The sequence below is a fragment of the Anthonomus grandis genome, chromosome 5, assembly GCF_022605725.1.
Source record: "Anthonomus grandis grandis chromosome 5, icAntGran1.3, whole genome shotgun sequence".
NCBI classification, from domain to species: Eukaryota; Metazoa; Arthropoda; class Insecta; order Coleoptera; family Curculionidae; genus Anthonomus; species Anthonomus grandis.
The window spans coordinates 4,280,059-4,299,854 of NC_065550.1; the positions used below are offsets into that span (position 1 = coordinate 4,280,059).

The 19,796-nt window shown below is 34.5% G+C and overlaps 1 protein-coding gene and 1 long non-coding RNA gene across 2 annotated transcripts; one reads left to right on the forward strand and one right to left on the reverse strand.

The window, feature by feature from the left end:
• Window positions 1–473: 473 nt before the first annotated feature.
• Window positions 474–2,269, forward strand: LOC126736826 (uncharacterized). Its single transcript, XR_007660792.1, has 3 exons — window positions 474–576; window positions 685–950; window positions 1,076–2,269. It is a non-coding gene; the product is annotated as an uncharacterized LOC126736826 (long non-coding RNA).
• Window positions 2,226–7,349, reverse strand: LOC126736821 (uncharacterized). Its single transcript, XM_050441379.1, has 3 exons — window positions 7,064–7,349; window positions 6,030–6,249; window positions 2,226–3,028 (listed from the first exon to the last, which is right to left on the reverse strand). Exons 1-3 carry the CDS (start codon window positions 7,105–7,107, stop codon window positions 2,816–2,818), a joined length of 477 nt encoding a protein of 158 aa, XP_050297336.1. The 5' UTR covers window positions 7,108–7,349; the 3' UTR covers window positions 2,226–2,815.
• Between the last annotated feature and the right edge of the window lie 12,447 nt (window positions 7,350–19,796).

A 19,796-nucleotide genomic window follows, 5' to 3' on the forward strand; every position in this document is an offset into this window, starting at 1 on the left:
CGTAATTTCCTGTCGTGTCTCATTATAGGTAAGTATTTGTTTATTTATATAATCATAATATGTATATGCCGCCCCGTGTGCGCACGTGGGACTATGTGGTTGGCGCACATGTGGAGTTGGGATTGCAAAAAGGGATTGGAACCTTGGGTTGGCGCTAAATAGTGGGTTAGGTAATCGTTTGAGCCCTATTTAGGGACTGGGATAATAGTTAGGAAAAGAGGAATTATCGGCACAAATACGGAGCGATAGCCCCGATCAAAACGATTAAAACACGTTTTTTTTTAAATCGTACTCGTACAGTAGCTACTCCCAAAAAAAAATAAAATAATATTTTATTGATGTGACATTTGACAGTCTTTGTTTATTTATGAATTAATCCGTATTTACATATTTGATATGCCTAATTTGCCTGTAGAAATTTGTGTTTATGACCTAAAGAAGTGATGTAAATTCTTCTAAGTTATAGAAATTGGTTAATTAAGGCCTTAAATTTGAATTAATAGCGTATATAATGATCAACGTGATGGTTAGTCGCTAATAGAGTGCGGTTAAGCGGGCTGAAATTGTGCATTATACGTAAGTAGAAAATCCTCACTTTTTTTATCAATAAAACGTTCAAACTCAACATTTTATGTAAACATTTTCAAAAAAAATGGTTTTTATACGTCCCTTTAACTTTACCAGACCCGCAGTTAGGAAGCAGTGATCCAGATATTGCCTTACGATATAAGGATAAAATAAGGGTGGCAGCCTTAACCCTTCTGCCCTAACTGATGGAGAAACAACAACAAACTTGAAAGATTAAATTATCTTGCGCTGACCCACAGTTTCTATACAAATGACCCTTGAAAGTCTACAAAAATTTGTCTAGCTATAAATATTTTAAAGCTGGATGGGTTTCAAATTGTTCTGTAAAAAAAGTTGGAGGTTTCACCATTGTTACTGGAAAGGTAAATATAAAAATGCTTCTATATATTTTTATTTGTCTTTATCTTTAAATAAGCAATAGCTAAAACATTGAAAAAAACTTTTTTATTTTAATTTTATTTATAACAAAAAACCATTTTAATTTCAGATTAAGCACTCGCAGAAAATGAACGAGCGTGCTCTTGATGTATGGGTCATAACTCAAGCAGTTGGAGGAATTCACTCAGGACATTGCACCTGTATGGCGGGTCATTCTGAAGTCTACGGCCATGTTGCCGCCATCTTATATAAGTTAGAGAGTCTAACACAAATGGTGGAAAACATGGCATGCACAGATAAATTATCTACCTTGAATGTTCCTGGCCCATCAAAAGTACCTATAGTTAAAATAAGAAATGTTTGCTGCACACTCGACCATAGGCTAACAAACTTTCTGATAAGTAATTTCTTTTAATTGCATTTATCCATTGTTGGCGTCTCTTTTTGGAGAGTTCATTAAGGTCTAGTCTATGCTTAAAACTTAGTTCTTTGGAAATCTTATAAAACTTACTTAGGTCTTTATCACCTCTGCTACCACAATTCACAACAAGTCGTTGGCATTTTCTTCGCCAAAATAAAAGAATCGCATGAAATACTGTCTAAATCAAAACCAACATAAACTCCTTACGCTATCAACTGTTGAAAATGACCAGATATTTCTAATAAAAGAGCAAATGAGCACACAAAGTAGAAATTTTCCTTTTAAACTGCAATGTAAACAAAGCGGAACAAAGACAATGTGTGCCTACAGGCGGCCATATTGAATTTATTTTGACAGAATGCTGGTTTGCCCAATTTTGTATTTTTGTAAACATAACCTCTCAAAAATTAATGTTTCTGAGAGGATATGTAGTGTTTTGTTTCCCTACTATTGGCACAACTAAATTTTGTCAGAGTGACCAACATCGAAAGGACACAATCACGCAACATAGGTATATTTATTAAGTTCGTGCCTCATATTCATAAACTTGCAATGACAATTGGCTGTTTGACCATACAGAACAGCTGATTCATCTCACAGGATGCCCTCGTTGCCACGTGCGAACTACCCAAGTAAAACTGGAAAAGTGGAAAACATTTATTATTTGATGCCGTCATAACCATCATACTACCTTCATATTATTGAAAAATCTATGTATTTGAAGTGAATCTGTCAATTTGTTTACCCTGGACTCTCTTCAAAGCGAATAAATCTTTCACATTTACTAAAGGCGTTAGTTTTCAATCCCAGGTTAGTAACAAATAAGAACAAAAACTTGATTCAAATCAATTTATTTTATTTCCAAGTACACATGGTTTGAATAGTCTCTTTAAACTAGGACAATTTGTTTGCATCAATAATTATATTATGTCAAATAACAATAAACAAATAGTGTATATAAAAAAATTAATCCAATATAATAATATTTCTTATAAGAATCTCTAGATGTTGTTTCTTTTACTTATTCTATCTTGCTACATCCTATAACTTAAGCTCATCTAACTAATGGTCTTGTAAATTTACTTTTTTTCACAATTAACTCATTTCTTTTTTAACAAAAATATAGTGATCATCTTGTTATCATATACATAAATACACTTGATTATAATAAGACCTACTTCCCAACTCATTAATAAAAAACAATGAATGAAATATTATTTTCTTCCTTTTTTCTCCTTAGTGACAGCCTTCGGAACCCTTCCCTATCGTCCCTGGCATGACATGCATATAATTGTTCAGTCTCAAGTAGGTCAACTCCCTTCATGAACAACCATATCAATAAATGCATCAAACATGTATGAAATCTCATCACGCAGCGGTAGTTCTTTTATATTTCCTTGCAGATCTACCGCAGCGTCTTTTGGAAGTTCAAATAGGCAACTCAATTACCGGCCGTGGAAATTCCTCCAAGGTGCATTCGTAAAAGTCTGTGAGGAACTGCTCGTTTTCTGTCAAAGGAATAACATCCTCTCCACTAATTGGCAACGTGACGTCCCTGGTGATAATGGCACAGTTGCAGCTGTTGTTGTCTTTTTTTGTAGATAAGCCACAAAATTTTGCCAATTTGTCACTTGAGTCAACCTGAAACAATAGAAAATAAACATTAGTATAAAATGTCTTTTAAGGATAAGACAAATTATCTTGTTTACTGGGTAATTTAAAAAATCCATATCAATGCCATATGTCAATGCAATTCTGCTTATATATGGTAAATCAAGGTTTGTTTTCATTTCACGTTTATACCTTTCTTTCTTTTGTGTTTTTTTTGTTAATATTGCAAGGTGGACGTCTTTATGAAAACGTTGTAAATCAAGACTTTTAAAATAAAAAAAATGATATTAAAACGGCTACGTAGTTATTAACCAAGTTTATAGGAGCACTTAATTCAGACAAATTTGAGAAGAGGTTTTTATATGCATCTCGAAGGATGTTTCATATTGTATTTTTTCTAATTTGTTGATTAATTTATTTTGTAAACAAATAATAAATTAGATAAAGGCATACTATTTCTATAAACAAATTATATGTCCACCAGATAGTGTATGGTTTAGGTTGAATTACTAATTAGTAAATAAACACATTAAAGAGTCATCAATAAAGTTTGCTGTAATCAGCTGTTTAGAAAATTTAATGTTCTTTCCAACAACATTGTTGTTATTGATAAATAATGCAATTTGATAATGGTTTTGTATATACATATCAAAAGATTTTGTGAGAGTGTTTTTAAATTTTAGGTTTAATCCTAATAACTGTTAGGTTAACTATAAACTGTTAGGTTACTGTTAGGTTGTGTTAATCTGTTATTTACCAAATAGTGGATCACTTATAATTGGTAAACAAATATTAAAAAGAGGCAGCAATTTAAAAATAATCATCTTTATCATATATCTTGCATTTTTAATCAATGAAGGCTTTAGAAAATGTTGAATATATATTATTAATATTTTAAAATCAGTATAATATTCTAGACATATATTATGTAAATGTAACGAGTGTCTTGAATTCCGCTGTGCAAACTTTAATAGCATATTCTGTGTTTAGAATAAGCCTTAATTTTCTTTATAAACATATATCAAGAAACAAAAACCATCTTCTGCAGTTTATAGGTCAGTTAACATGGAAATAAAGACTTTTCTTGCAGAAGATCAGTACTACCTAAAGAAAAATATAACTTTAGATGAGATTTATCATATTTATGTTCCTGAGATAAAAACTCATAATTCACTGTCACAACGACTATGAGTACACTGATGAATTCTATGCATTGGAAAAAGTATATCAAAGCAAAAACCGATTAAATACCTAAATGATTATTGGTATAATTTTACTGAAACTAGCTGAATTATGAAGAATTCCAATAAACATCTTGAATTTGTTAGAATCATCTGCTCTACTCAAAGGTCTAAACCATTTATAAGAAAAAGAAAGTTAAAGATTAAGTGCTCTTAGGTCTAAAATGAGAAACCTCTTACATAAAATGCATGATGGACCACTGGAATTTTACTGCAAATTCTCAGAGGTTAAAGGGAGTTAAGGAAGAGGCAATGAAGTGTATTAGTCTCATGAATTTCATGTTCTTGCGCAAATTGTAAAGCGTAAATAGATTCTGAGCTACTGATATGATCCGAAAGTTTACATAAGGAACCTAAATCTGGAGCCTCATCTAAAGTTATCAGATGCCAAAGAGCTTGTCTGAGACTAAACTGAAATGTCAATAAGTCATCTTGATTTTACGTATTAGAGTAGTTCTAGAGAGCATGACCTCGTCTCATCCTTCACTGAATTAAATGATAAGTTTTTTTACAGAAAATGTAAACATCTCAAAGGAAATTCTAAACTGGAGCTGATATTTGTAGGCATGGATGAGATCCTGAAAGGCAATCTAGAAAATTCCTTGTTTGCTCTCGAAAAACGACTAATTAATAAATAGATTCCGTTGATTGGAACTACTGACAGAGCCATAAGTTCAGTTAGCAATCTTGATGGATTTCTTAAGCCTCACCAAGAGTTACCAGAAGGCAAAAAACTTGGAAATGTCAATGAGTTAACTTGGTTCCACGTTTGTAGTCCATCTTATCCTTCTCTTAATAAAATTAGAATTCCTTGCAGAATTACCTTACATTTGTGGCATGGATGACATTTCCAGAGGCAATCAAGGAAACTCAGAGTTTGCACGCAAAAAAACAATTGATTAATGAAACAATTATGTCCATTGGAGGTTCTGACATGAACCAGAAATTTACTTAAACAATTTACAGAAATTTACTAATACAATCCTGATGGATTTCTGGACTCTCACCAAGAGTTATTAGAGGCCAAAGAACTTGGAGATTCTAATGAGTATTTTATGTTGGTCTAGGTGTAAAGTGCTTGGGCATAAGATAATTAAAAATTTCCTTACAGAACATAAATAGTTTTAATTTTTTTGAAGCTATAGAATCAAATTTGCTCCAAACTGCAGGTGAATTTTAGAAATAATTTTTGTTATGGATTAGTGTTGTTTTTTATAGGAATCTCTGTTGTGGATTGTATTAATGTTTTGATAAATAACAAATGGAGGGTATTCAAAAATAATCTTTTTGCAAATAGAATTTCCCTACTTTTATTAGCTTATCCTTTTACAAATTAATTAGAGAGATTTCGTATAATAATATGCATTCCCAAGAAGTAACGGAAATGTATAATTTTCAAAATATTGACATTTAAATATTGTTTTATTAGTTGAAATTTAAAGAAAAACTGGTATTTCTTGTATTTTAAAAATTTTACTAATAATAAATTATACATATTAAATTTGTTTATCCTATTTGCTTATTAAATGTCCCAGATTAAGGAAACTGTCACCTTATTTTATTTGTACTTGTACTGACCCTGCAACAATATGATACCAAAAAAGTAGACCATTGATTTAAAATATTTAGATTAAAATAATATGATTATTATTATATAAAATATTTAATAAGATTGTATTTTCAAATTTTTATTAATATTTAAAGAGGTGGTACAATTTTTGCTAATATTATTAAAATCTCTAATGTGCGTATTAAACTTCTTATTAAAATGACAAATTTGTTGAACCTACCTGTATAACTGGTATATAATTTTCATAACAAAAAGCCTGAAGCAGAACAGTTTGAATATGTGTGGCTGCATCTCCAGGTCTAGCGGTTGGTAGAACACACAAAACCACCTCGTCTGGAGTTTTTTCTAAATGCGATATGGCTGGAAGAAGACCGCATATCAACCTCCTTTCCACCCTGGCAGTAGTAAGGGTGGTACGCAGGGTCCTGCCCAATTTATTCCTGCAAAAAAAAAATTCATCTTTAGTATGGAAACAATTTTATTAAAACACCAGACTTATTACAAAAAAAAAAGAAGCAATTGTTCCCACCCCATCGTTTTTAAACGTCTCGACACCCAAAGGGCGGTAAACAGACCAGGTTAATAGCCCCCTCGACCTTTCTCCGCGCCACACTCCAAATTCCACAAACTTCCAGACGTAAACAAGATTCCGAGAACAGCTTTCTATCTATTTAATGTGAAAGAGAAGGATAAAAAAGGCGTCGCCATAGCAACGACCCCTTCAAACAATATCAAATATCCCAGTATCCACGTGTTTTTACGTCACCACGCCCACGTCCAATGAACTTGGCATTGACCTTTGCCCTTAAAGGCCTCTGGATAAAATTCGGGTTCATCCAGAAGTTTATGGAATTATAGAGATTTATTTCTAATAAGACCGATATCCTTACACAACTTATTTTTGGTGCTTTTTTTGCTTGTAAATCTGAACTTTACTCGTAATATTCTATTGTCAATTCATTATTTTATCTAAGTTTGATTAAGTCTCGAAAGCTTTCACGTTTTTACACAATAATGATAATTGGCGCCCAACGCTAATGCAAGATAACGTTAAATGATTTTGCAAATAATTGTGTAATCTTTTTGGTGCCCATTAAAGTAAGTGTTTTCAGATAGTTTTTTTTTCTGAGGGACAAGTCTGTTTAATTAAGATAAACGCTAGTATTTACTATCAGATTTCATATTAATTAAATAGTAATAATTGCATGAAATATTTCGTATAAATTGTGTTGTAATTTTAGTTAATCGGCTTACCTGTTGATCATTTTGCACTTTTCAGTTCCTTTGGCGATACACATTTCTAAGTCCTGTTCTGAATTAATCCTTAAACTTTTATAACCCAGTTTGGCACTAATATGGTCTTTAAAAATATTTTTTTTTCCACTAATGGAATTCACAATGATTCACTTAAAAACAATTAATTGCAAGCACACGTCCGAAGATTCACGATTCACTTCCGAACGATACTTCGATCTCTCAACCTCGTCTCACTCTACTCGCTCGAGTTCTGACTGTTTGTGACGTAACGGATGAAGGGGTTTCCTTATAAACTGGCGCTTTATGCTGGTGGTGGGAGGCGTAAATTCCACAAGTGAGAATATCCACCGACCGCGTTCGAGGAAACCCCACGTGAAGTTGGCCATTTCCACCAGCGGTTTAGCGAATATCGTTTTCAAAGCACGCGCTTAACGCTCATTATCAATTCATCGATTTATATTGCACATGTTTATATAGGTCAAGTTGCGGTTTTGAATCAAAACATTGTGTTTTTCCTTGGGGATTTTTTTTCTGGGGTTTACCGGTTTTGAAGATACAGAATTCCGCTAGGTATTTTTTTGGGATTTTAATTTGTTTAAAACATTTTGGCGCCCAACAATAATAAAGGATGCGAAAGAGGACGTGCAATCACAGTCTAACAAATTGTTGACAAGTTGTTGTAACAAGTTGAAATCTATATACTTTGGTGCAATCTTTTAAAGGGATAATAGCTTATTTCTCTTGTAACTTTTGCATTTTTTTGAATAAATACCCAAATTTCACACTTAACAGAGAATATTATACAGCGCAAGTTACAATTGATATCTAAATTTCAAAATTTATTTTATTTTGTTTACTATTTAATTATTCTAATTCCATAAATTTTAAGCATCTGTGTCAGTCATGTGAGAGAAAAAAGACATAATTGTAGAGTTAAAATAAAATACTTTGATTTGAATAAAATTACTTTCACCTTTTTAAAAATAAGCTTACAGCACTTAAACTTGCCTTATAAGACAGTAACAAAAACTATGTTATACTATCGGACTCCAGGTCTGTTCTTTAAGGCATTGAAAGGTGGTATGCTTGGTCTTATAAAGTTAACCCCATAATATGGGAAAACAAAAAACTTATACGTCGTTTATCCTTTTTTAATAAAAAAGTAACATTTTTATTAAGGGTTAAGGCTCATACTGGTATTAAAGGTAATGAGCTGGTAGATTTGTTAGCCAAAAATAGTATTGCCGTCGGTAATGATTTTCCTTGTCTCACTGATATAAACGCAATAATTAGGAAAAATACAAATGTTAAGTGGAATTATATTCGGAAAAATGTTTGCAAAGAATCTCCAACAAGTTATTGCAAATTAGTTCCAAAAATACCTTCTGCATACTGGCATAGTGAGCTAAACGTGCTAAGGGATTTTAAAATAACTATAACTCGTATGAAATTACTACCCAGCACACTTCAACAAAATTAAAGTATTACCTACTGATCTGTGCACAAATTTGTAATGTTACAGGTGACCTAAATCACATATTTTTTGAATATAAAAAATATACTTATGAAATCGAGATGCTAGTGGTTAATTTACGCGTGGAATGTAAAGTGGCTAGTCCATTTAATATTATGCATTTATTGGCACTAAAAAATGCAAAAATATTTAATTATCTAATTACCTTTCGTAGAAATATGAGACATAGTATTTAGTTTAGATTTTTAATTAGAATAGTTATCTTAGTTACAAGTCTCATTCCCGTATGTTTCCGTGGTCTATAGCCCTTGTATTGTATTAAGTCGCCCTGACAGACCCCAGCGGCGTAAAGTATGTCTTACTGTCTTAGATTAGGATAGCATAATGTAGCTAAGAACCGTCCTATAAATTGCATATATCTAGATATTAAAAACAAGATGACATTAAAAAAAAGCATAATTTGCATAAAGGATAAGGCATATTTTTAAATGAATTATCAGAGTAGTTAGAAATATGCGATACGTAATAATGGCAAATCAAATAAAATATAAAAATTGTAACTGGCTGCATGGTTAAATGCCGCATGCCACCAAAAAAAAATAGGCTTCGTTACTGCCCATATTTTATTACTTATATTATCATTCATGTCGATATCTGGCCAATTCTCAGAATTGGGGCCTCTATTGTGGGACAATTCAGGTAAACAAAAATTACTAGATTAGGGCCTCTCATTAGGGGTATTTCAAAACGTCGTCGACTTAGTGAAGTTGGTATTAGCAACAACCCGGCACGTGATCATGATAGCGAGATTGACGAGCAAGTACTTAAAGCTTTTACTGCGGATCTTACGATAAGCATCAGAAAAGTAGCTGGGGACCTTGACGCGTCTAGATAGAAGATATGGGCGACTCTGCACAAAGATGGAAAGTATCCGTTTTATGGTACGGTTACCCCAGTGAGAGTATACTTACAATAAATCCCTGCAAAAAGAATCCAGTTTTGCGGCTTTTTGTTGAACATGGACATCGAAGTCTCGTTGTTTTTAAAAAGTATTCAGTGGCAGGTTCAATACCGTTTAATACCAGTTCGTACCACCCAACTAGCATGATACGTCCTAGATACGTAATTTTTATGTCATAATTATGTCTATAATTACGTCCATTGTTATGAAAATAACGTGTCTAGTACGTACTTTTGGATACGTAGTTCGTACGTACATTACTTACGTCTCGCGAACGTACTTACTTGATACGAACTAGATACGAACCTCGAACGTCCTAGATACGTAATTTTTACATATAAATATCCTAAGTATCCAAAAGTACGTACTAGACACGTTATTTTCATAACAATGGACGTAATTATAGACATAATTATGACATAAAAATTACGTATCTAGGACGTTCGAGGTTCGTATCTAGTTAAATACTTAATTTTTTTCAAATATACGTAAATATAGTTTTATTTTCAATATTTCTAAATTTAGTAGAGTAAACAGAAAAAAAACTATTTGCATGCTTCTTTGCTTTGATAGAAAACGTTAACGAATTCCTTCTTTCCAAAGGACATCTTATAATTACATTTATTACATCCCCTATAAATTTAGTTACTTTATATGTTCTTCTTTATATGTTCTTCTTGTTCTTTATATCTGGTTGAAAAGTAACTAGATACAAGATATTCAAAACATCTAAAAATTATATTGTCATAATAATATATCAAAATTATCAAGATCGGCCGCAAAAGCAACCCAATGTTTTTGTTGCCCCCACTGACTGTCAAATAAGTAATTGGCAACATGAGGGAGTTGATACTATTGACAGTGCTTAAGACAAGCGACAAATGCGAGAACGAACGCCCTTCTTTCAGTGGGCTTGGCACACGAACTTAATAAATATACCTGGACTGCCAATTTAATGAAAAATAAATGACCACTACTAGGGGGCCGCCATTTTGCGTGATTGTGTCCTTTCGATGTTGGCCACTCTGACAAATTTCAGTTGTGCCAATTGTAGGGAAACAAAACAATTAAAGTATTAAAGTGTTTAAGAGGTTATGTTTACAAATACAAAATAGAATATTACATTTTAAGTTGCGTTAGATCTGTGATTTTTCTTGTCAAGAATTTCGTTAAAATTTTTGAAAAAAAGTAATCCTCACCTAAAATGAGACAAAGTTTCAATTAACATGGGATAGATGCATGCTCTTTAAAATATTTGTTTTATTATTCTGAATTAAAAAATATTAATCTTGAATCTCGTAAATCTAAACTTAAACCTGAATCTTATAAATCCAAAATAATGATATTCATCTAAATTTTTGCTTGTATTAACCAATTCAGTTAAAAGCACCTTTATTTTCTTTTTATTTTTACTGTCATGACTTTTACTTTCCTTCTATGTATAGTGTTTCCACATTAATAGTATTTCGTTTAGATTAATTGTTACCACCAATCCAAATATAGATGATTTTATGAGGGTTTCTAATTAGCAAGGGTTTATATAATAAAAATAAACAACTTTATATATTATTCTATCATAAATAACACAGACAAATAATTCACAATAACTCGGTTTTGAGAAACAGTGAATCAGATAAAGTTTTTGATGGTAGATGTTGTCCACTTGCATCGCCCGGTTCAATACCACCACATAGGACTTAGGCGGCGTGAAGTGGTTCCATGGAACTCACGTTTCGCCGCCATGTCGATGTGTCCGGTTTCCAAAGGGGAAATGGAGAAGAAGAATAAATGCATGATGGCGCCCTCACAACCAAAACTTTCCGGAGGTAAACTCGCCTCCCATTCGGATCTCCGGGCGGAGGCTGGTCGGGGGAGTTTAAAAGCCTAAAAATCAATTTCTGCAACATCAGAGGCCTAAACACCAATATTAATGCAGTACACCAACACCTGCAATCAAATAAGCCTCACATTCTGGCATTGGTAGAAACAAAGGTGAAACCTTCAACAACAAATGTTCACCTCATTTTTCCTGGATACGATCTACACACCCGATTTCGACTAAACTTTGGATTGGCAGTATTTGTCAAGAACGATTTGAGTTGCCAGCGGGAGGAAACGCTTGAACCTACGGACTTCGACGCCATGTGGTTCAAAATAATAGCCAGTGGTGCCACGAAATTTATCTGCTGTATCTACAGACCACCAAGCGACACCCAATATAGACGGCTCTTTTTGAACCTGGTTGATTGCATTAACCATCTGCAAATTGACCACCCAAGCGCAGAAATCATCGTCATGGGTGATTTTAACGTTCACAATATCAACTGGCTGCGCTTCTGCAACAAGAACGACGATGAAGGACGAGAAGCTGAGCTATTTGCCACCATATGCGGGCTTACGCAGCTTGTAGAGGAACCTACCAGAATCCCCGATCGAGACGGCGAGTTCGCGAGTCTCCTCGATCTGGTCTTGGCTTCAGACCCTGACTCGTACACTGTATCAGTACATGCCCCCTTAGAAACATCGGACCACAAATTGATCTTGCCAACAGTCTCTTGCCAGTTGGAGGTTAAAACGCAGGATCCTCGATTGCCGCGGAAGGTATGGCACTATAAATCAGCAGAGTGGAATCATCTTTGGGAATTTTATCGCTCATTCCCTTGGAAAGAAGTCTGCTTTAGAACCAATAACATCTCAGAATGTGCAAATCAAATACCAGAGACGATCTTGGCAGGAATGGAAGCCTATATCCCTTTTTCTACTAAATGCGGATCAAACAACAAGCAATGGTTCAACCTGAATTGCAAAAAGGCAGTAAACACTAAAAACGTAGCATATCGTAAATGGCGTCAACATCCTTACATCGAAAATCGGAGGAACTTTTTAGCCTCCAGAAATAGCTGCAAGCGAATTATTGATGAATGCAAAGAGAGTCACAACAACAGGATCAAAAACAAACTGCTAAACTGCCCAAATGGAACAAGATCTTTCTGGTCGGTATCGAAAGCCGTTAGTCAAGGATTTGCTAAGTCGGCCTTGGCACCCCTAACAGCAGATGATGGTTCTATCGCGGTAACAACAAGGAAAAAAGCCAACTTACTGGGTAAACTCTTCGCGTCCAATTCTACTCTGCACTCGCAAGGCAAAACACCGCCATATTTGCCAAGGGTGAATTCATCGATGGGAGAAATTTCGTTTCCGCAACGAATTATAAATAAAATTCTTAAAAGCGTAGACACCAACAAAGCTTCTGGACCCGATGGAATTCCAGCCTTAATACTAAAACGTTGTGCAGACGAATTGACTCTTCCCTTATGTAGACTGTTCACGGCATCGTATAAGCAGGGCCAATTTCCAACAAGCTGGAAAACTGCTCGAGTGCAAGATGTACCCAAAAAGGGTAAGAAGACGATGCCCTCCAATTACCGCCCGATTGCACCAACAAGTAGTCAACCAACAACTGTTAAGATATCTGGAATCATCAGGACTAATCAGCGATCATCAATATGGCTTCCGCAAGCTTAGATCCACCGACGATCTTCTGGCTTACGTCACACACTTGTGGGCAGAGGCCATGGAGAAGCACGGCGAGTCCCGCTCAGTCGCTCTTGACATTTCCAAGGCATTTGACAGAGTGTGGCATGAGGGACTACTAACCAAGCTCTCCTCAATCGGCATACAAAACTCATTATTGAATTGGATCAAAAGTTTGCTTGAACAACGAACAATTCAAGTAGCCGTCGATGGATACCTCTCCGACAAATTTAACATTAACGCTAAAGTCCCTCAACCCCCACCCCTTTCTTGATATATATCAATGATTTGCTAGGAACCACTGTCAATCCAATCTACAGCTTTGCGGACGATAGCACACTTATTTCCACATTTAAGTCCGCCAAACTAACGACAGCCGCAAGTTCTCAGAATCTTAGGCAGCAACAAGTAGCTTAAACCAACAACGATATTAGAGCAATCTTGGAGTGGTGTGGTAACAATCTGGTCAATTTTAACGATAAAAAAACGCAGGCTGCAGTATTTACGATGAAGACTAACCTTGGTGGCCCGGAGCTGGTTATGGCAGGGAAAACATTGCCAATGAAATCATCTTTACATCTTCTAGGAGTCGAGGTCACCAACAGTGTGTCCTGGCATGACCACGTTGCCGAGGTTGCCAGGGCGGCTTCCAAAAAACTCGGAGTGCTTTTCAAAACGAAAAAACTGTATACACCAGAACAGCTGCTGACTCTTTATAAGGCTCAAATACGCCCTTCCCTCGAGTATTGCTCGCATGTCTGGAGCTCTGCACCCAAGCATAGTTTAAACCTGCTGGATTCTATACAGAAGAGAGCTATTCGTCTTATCGACAAACCAGAACTGACAAGGAGTCTGGATAGTCTGGAGCACAGGAGAAAGGTGGCTGATCTCTGTTTATTCTACCGTTATTATCACGGTAAGTGCTCCTCTGAGCTGGCAGGCCTGATTCCACCCAGGGCTGTTCCGGCAAGAAGGACGCGTCTAGCAGTTACGACTCATCAACATCGAGTCCACCTGCCTACCCCAAGGACGTCGCTGTATCGGGACTCATTCATGTGGAGAACATCTTCTTTGTGGAACGGGCTTCCACCTCACATATTTCCCGACGCATACAACCTACAGCGATTCAAGATAAATGCCCACAAATATCTTGGCGCAAGCACCACTCCAAGAGTGACATAGGACTTTCCTCTTGTGCTTGTGTTTACCATAAAAAAAAAAAATATATATATATGTTTAAATAAGGATGGTGATACATTATCCACGTCTTAAATAAGGAGGAAGCTATATCGCCTGTTGCAGACGATATACCCAAGCGTCATTTACAAATTGCCAAAAACTAGGCAATCCGCTATACTCACACGTCAAACGTCAGCGTCGTCAACTTTATTACCATTATTTAGTATATTTTTTGTTAGGAACACAAAAAATGTTCAGAGTGCCCAACATCAAAAGGACACAACCACTATAAAAATGGCGGCCACCAGGTAGTGGTCATTTTTGGGTATCGTAGCCATATGCATTAGCAGTTCAGATATATTTTTTAAGTTTGTGGCTTGGCAGTATTCGCGTCATGGCGTGGGTTATTCCTTTTTATGTTTAAGTTTACACCTGTGAATTTTGGACTCGTCAAAATTTACCGATTATGATTACGGATTATAACATTTCTTATTACATTTGAATTTAATTTTACTGTTTACTCAGTAATAGGAAGGATCTACTGTATGATCTAGCCCAATTCATGTTAAGAGCATTTATTATATATGTTAAGAGTTATTCATTTTAGTAATAACGAATTATTTAATCGATCACTTGCTTATTTTAAAATATAACTTTAATGGTGCAGCACTACAAGCAGGGATTGGAAGCACAAAGAATTATTTTTTAAGTTATTTTTTCCCATATACATTTGACCACACAAAAAAATTATTCGTGTAAACATCCTACATACCTCATAATATGTCCAATACATGACGTAAGATGTCCTAAAAGTACGTACATATAATATAAAATCCTGCGGAAAGTGGACGTCCTATATAGGTCCATAGCACGTAATACGTATTTCGGAGTACGTACCTTATGTCGTAGAGTACGTACAAAATACGTCTTTAGTACGTATCTGTGCTGTTTGGGTACAACCTCCACGAATAAGCTTCTAAGGATGCAAATCCGCATTGGACAAAATAAAAGTAATTTCAGACCAGATTTTTTCTTAGCATGTATGCCGAAGGAATAGGCAAAACTCTTAGTGGGCTAAATTATCTACTAGAGTATTTAGATAGAGCTAACTATTTACAGTTCCTGCAAAATTATGTCCCCGAACATTTAGCCAAAGCTGGCCTCTTAGAACGAGAAAGGTCCATAATCTACTAATATATTCCATATCTACATAGTCACATTTAGCAATTGCACAAAATTCATCTGGTAAACATCTATATTTTGCAAACTTATGGGTGACTTCCTAAGCCATAAATGAATAGAATTGGCCGGTTGTCAAAATAATGTAACGATATTAACAACCGCAAATATAACAGGGATTCTCCAGCATTCGGGAATCATCTTGTCCGTCGTCTAGATCTGAAAATGCGACAAGAATCTCTCTCGCGACACACGCAGAAAGTTGGAGAATATTTCCGAATAGTGGTTTCCCTTATATAACATATAAGAAGTCCTCGCCGCTAGGAATTTAGCTTAAGTCTGAATATTGGCGCGACTTTTAAATCGAAATAAATACAGTATAATTAAATGTTTTTACTAGTCTTATATCATTGCGTTTAGTGCGTACGTGTGTATAAATCAGGTAAATATTCTTGTATACCGAGTGTTTTAATTAAAACACACGAGTGATAAGTGATGTGTTTTTTTATAGTTCTGTATCTGATGATACAGAACTATAAACTATTCGGATTTTAGCCGAAATGATACATTGGTTTAAAGATGTTTTGCATTTTATTGTGGGGAGAAGGACAACCTTATGTAACCTTTACAGTTCGATTCTTCTGCTAAGTATGGTCTTCAATACTACTAATAATTAGTTTTATGAATTGGGTAATAACAAGCGGAGATGGTTCTTGATGGAACGTGGATTTAATTTTCAGTAGCAACTCAGGAGCCAGAACCTTTTCATAATAAAGAAGCCCTTTACCTTTACTCTCCCTACCTCCACCTTACCTTTGATGATGTATAGTAGGAAATAGTAGTAGCCACATGAAGCAAATCAAGATTTCAGAAGCTCATCATCATTACGAGTCACCCTAACTAATATTGTTGAAAACCATCACACTAAAAGGATGAAGTTGTTGAAGTCTCTACGACACCTGTTAATAAAACCAAGAAAGCAAAAAGCTTTATTAACCCTAACTTATTGTCCAAAATTACTCCAATGTCTGTCTGTAGAGAATTGTAATTACATTTTATGGTAGTTTATTAAACGGGAACGTCGAAAGGTTTTAGTACCATGCACCAGTTCGTTAAGTTTTTTCCACCAAAGGCACTAACATATCATTTGTTGCAAAATATGCAAATATTCTTTTGACCGTCGATATCAAAAGTTCTGATGAGTTTTTTACATGAGTTGCGTGCGATGAGACGATTTTTCAGAACAGAAGTTAAACTAGACTTAACGAGACAACCTTTTCAATATTTATCTAAAAATGAGCTAGAATAATAGCAGTCAAGTCATTATTGTCACGGCTAATTTTAAATGAATTAGTCTATTTAAAATTGTTAATTGAGGTTGAAATTACTTCGTTTATATCAGGAGAGAATACGTATCCTCATATTATTAAATTTTGACGTCTAATGATCCTAAATATTGTGTGGTTTGACAGACTTCACTCTTGACCCCGATTAACTACCAAAATGGAGGATTAAGAGTGCAATATTGTGAGATAGTAGAAGAAATATTTATAAGGTTTTTAAAGAAAGTTAGCATGACCAGTTAAAGGATAAAAGGATAGGAGTTACGGAATACTCTGTAAGACGAGAACAAAGATGGTACCTACCGAGACGTATTTCTGCTTTCTTCAGGGCAACAAGGAAACTAAAGAAAAAAGAAAAGAAAAAAATATAAGGAATCACGAAAAGGAGCGAACAACCAATTTCTGTAATTAGCTTTATTGCCTTCAGTTTTGGAGAACAAATATAAATAATGATAAATAAATAATGATAAAGGACTTTATTATTTAACGTTACGACGAATTAAAATAGACTTTTCGGAATTCTCAGTACAGAGACGAAAAGCAGAAGGAACAAAAGTGGTTCGTACCGAGCCGTGCTTCTGCTCTTTGGCTTCTTCAGGGCATGCCCCAGAAGACCATGAACTAGGTAATTTAACCCAGTTTAATTTATATATGAGTAACATAATTTCTAAATCTTCAATTCTTCCTATATCAATCTTTATTGACTTAGTTTATGCTACTTAAACCTAAATATTTGAAACAGGATCTTAAAGTATTTGCTGTTAGTTAAAAAAAGTGATAATTGTCACGTTTAACACAAAATGTTGTAATTACGAAGGTTTAGATCGGGGAAAAACAACACCGTCAAGATTTATGTAGAATACCTGAACGGAATTTGAAATTTGGACCATGACTTTCATTTATTTTACTCAATACCATAAGGTAGAAAAATAATTGATAATTATTGATGGCACCATTATGCCGTAACTATAATTGGAATTTTTAGTTTTATTTTAAGTAGCTTCCTTCGTAGGAGTTGTTATGAATATAGAGTATCTAGGCATTCACAATTATTTTGTTTATTTTGTTTAAGTTTTCTGGGATGTGCAATATAATCTAGTAGCTATTTTTTAAGTAGTTTTAAGCTATACTCTATAAAACTGACATCGTCATGGAAAGTTACCTTGGGCTAAAAACTAGATAATATCAATAGGTTTTTGCAAGTTCTCTGTTTTTGAGCAATTAATTAGGGACCCTGTCGTCCTTTTTAAGAATTCAATGTTTTTTTTGATTTTACCAAAAATTATTTAACTTATATTATTGATCTTATTCAGGATATAATCCTCCTCATAAAAAAAATTCAAAGTTACTGGATTGGTTGCTCATTTTACTTTCTTTAATACTGGTTTAAGATTAAATCAAAGGGCACTGTAATTTAATTCCAGAAAAGCGCAGGTAACACCCGACCTTGTCAAACTGTTTAAAAAAATCCCGCAGATTCCCGCATACACTGCGGGGAAAATTCAGATATACCATCTGTTCATAAAACAATGTCCTATAATAAGTTTTGAATTTTGTAAAATCAATTATTTGGCGATATGTATTAATTACTCCATTGTGGTTATAAGAAATATAGAAAAGAAGAAAGGTACAATAGCCTTTTAAGATGACGGTACTACAAACTTATTATTTTTCTTTTCGGCATGTTCCATGTTCCAGATTGTCATTTTCGTCACCGTCAAAAATAAAAGAAATACTTTAGAACATATTAAGCAAGTTTGGAAGACCCTGTCAACCATTAAAACTACTAAACATATCCGTTTGTTTATGGGCGATCTTAACTCCAAGACTGGCAAAGGAAAACAGGAGAACATTATAGGAGAGCTTGAGTACACGTAATGACACAGGTGATAGACTTACAATGTTCTGCTTAGAAATATAATTAATCATTACTAACACAATCTACAATATAAACAATAAGACAACGGACCATAGTCTCTTTGTAAAAAAGTCAGAAGTCAAGAAGCTCAACAGAACAAATACACTGAATATAGACAAACTCAAGAGTAAACATAACATGTATTTTAGAAGAGAAAATGAAACCCGCTGAAGAAGAGCAAGATAGTGTGGAAGAAATGTGAAGCAGATCTAGACACATATTGAAAGGCGTACAGGAAAGCGAACTAAGAGAGGAAAGGAGAGGAGGAAAAGAAAGCTGGATGAATGATGATGTTCTATACTTAATGGATGACATAAGAGTAAGAATAAAGACGAAAAGGAATACAAAAGTATGTAAAATAAGACCCAAAGTAAGACGAGCAAAAGCAGTGTGGAATGTCAAGAGATTAGAAACTACGAGGCAAAACACGACTTGCTTAATTTAATTAAAGAACTAAAGCAAGTTAGCGGCAATAATCGACTGACTCCAGCCCACTATCTAAAAGACTAAGATGGAAACTAAGAAAATAAGAGATAGAGGTCAACAACTTGGTAGAAGGAAAGAATATATTCTGGAACTTTTTAATAATGACAGATCTAGATGTGATATGATTAATTCTATATCAGGATGATCGGAGCACTAAAATTTTGAGACTATTAGGCGATGAAAAACATTTCTCGTGATCCCGAAGAAGAATAGAGCAACCAAATGTAAAGACCATCCAATAATTAATCTAATGAGCCACGTCCTAAAGATATTTTTAAGAGTAATACACTGCAGGGTATACAGTGACCGCCTAAAAACGCTCGGACCCGTCGATTTTTATTTTAAGTTGCGCATTATTTCACATACATTTTTGTATACAGGGTGGAACAAAAAAAAAGATATGACGTCATCAGTAATTTTTTTAAATAGAATGCTATATTTTTTATTGCATTTATGAAATATAGACGAAATTCCAAGCAAGTTTCGTATAACACACCTTATCTCAAAACTCAACTGTTTCCGAAATATTTACATTTAAATAACAAGAAAACAAATAAGTACGTCTATTTACAAATTAAGGTAAAATCGAGGATAAAAATAATGTTATAAACACTGTCAATTGTTTCTATTTCCATGGTTGCACTTGTAAAGAATCT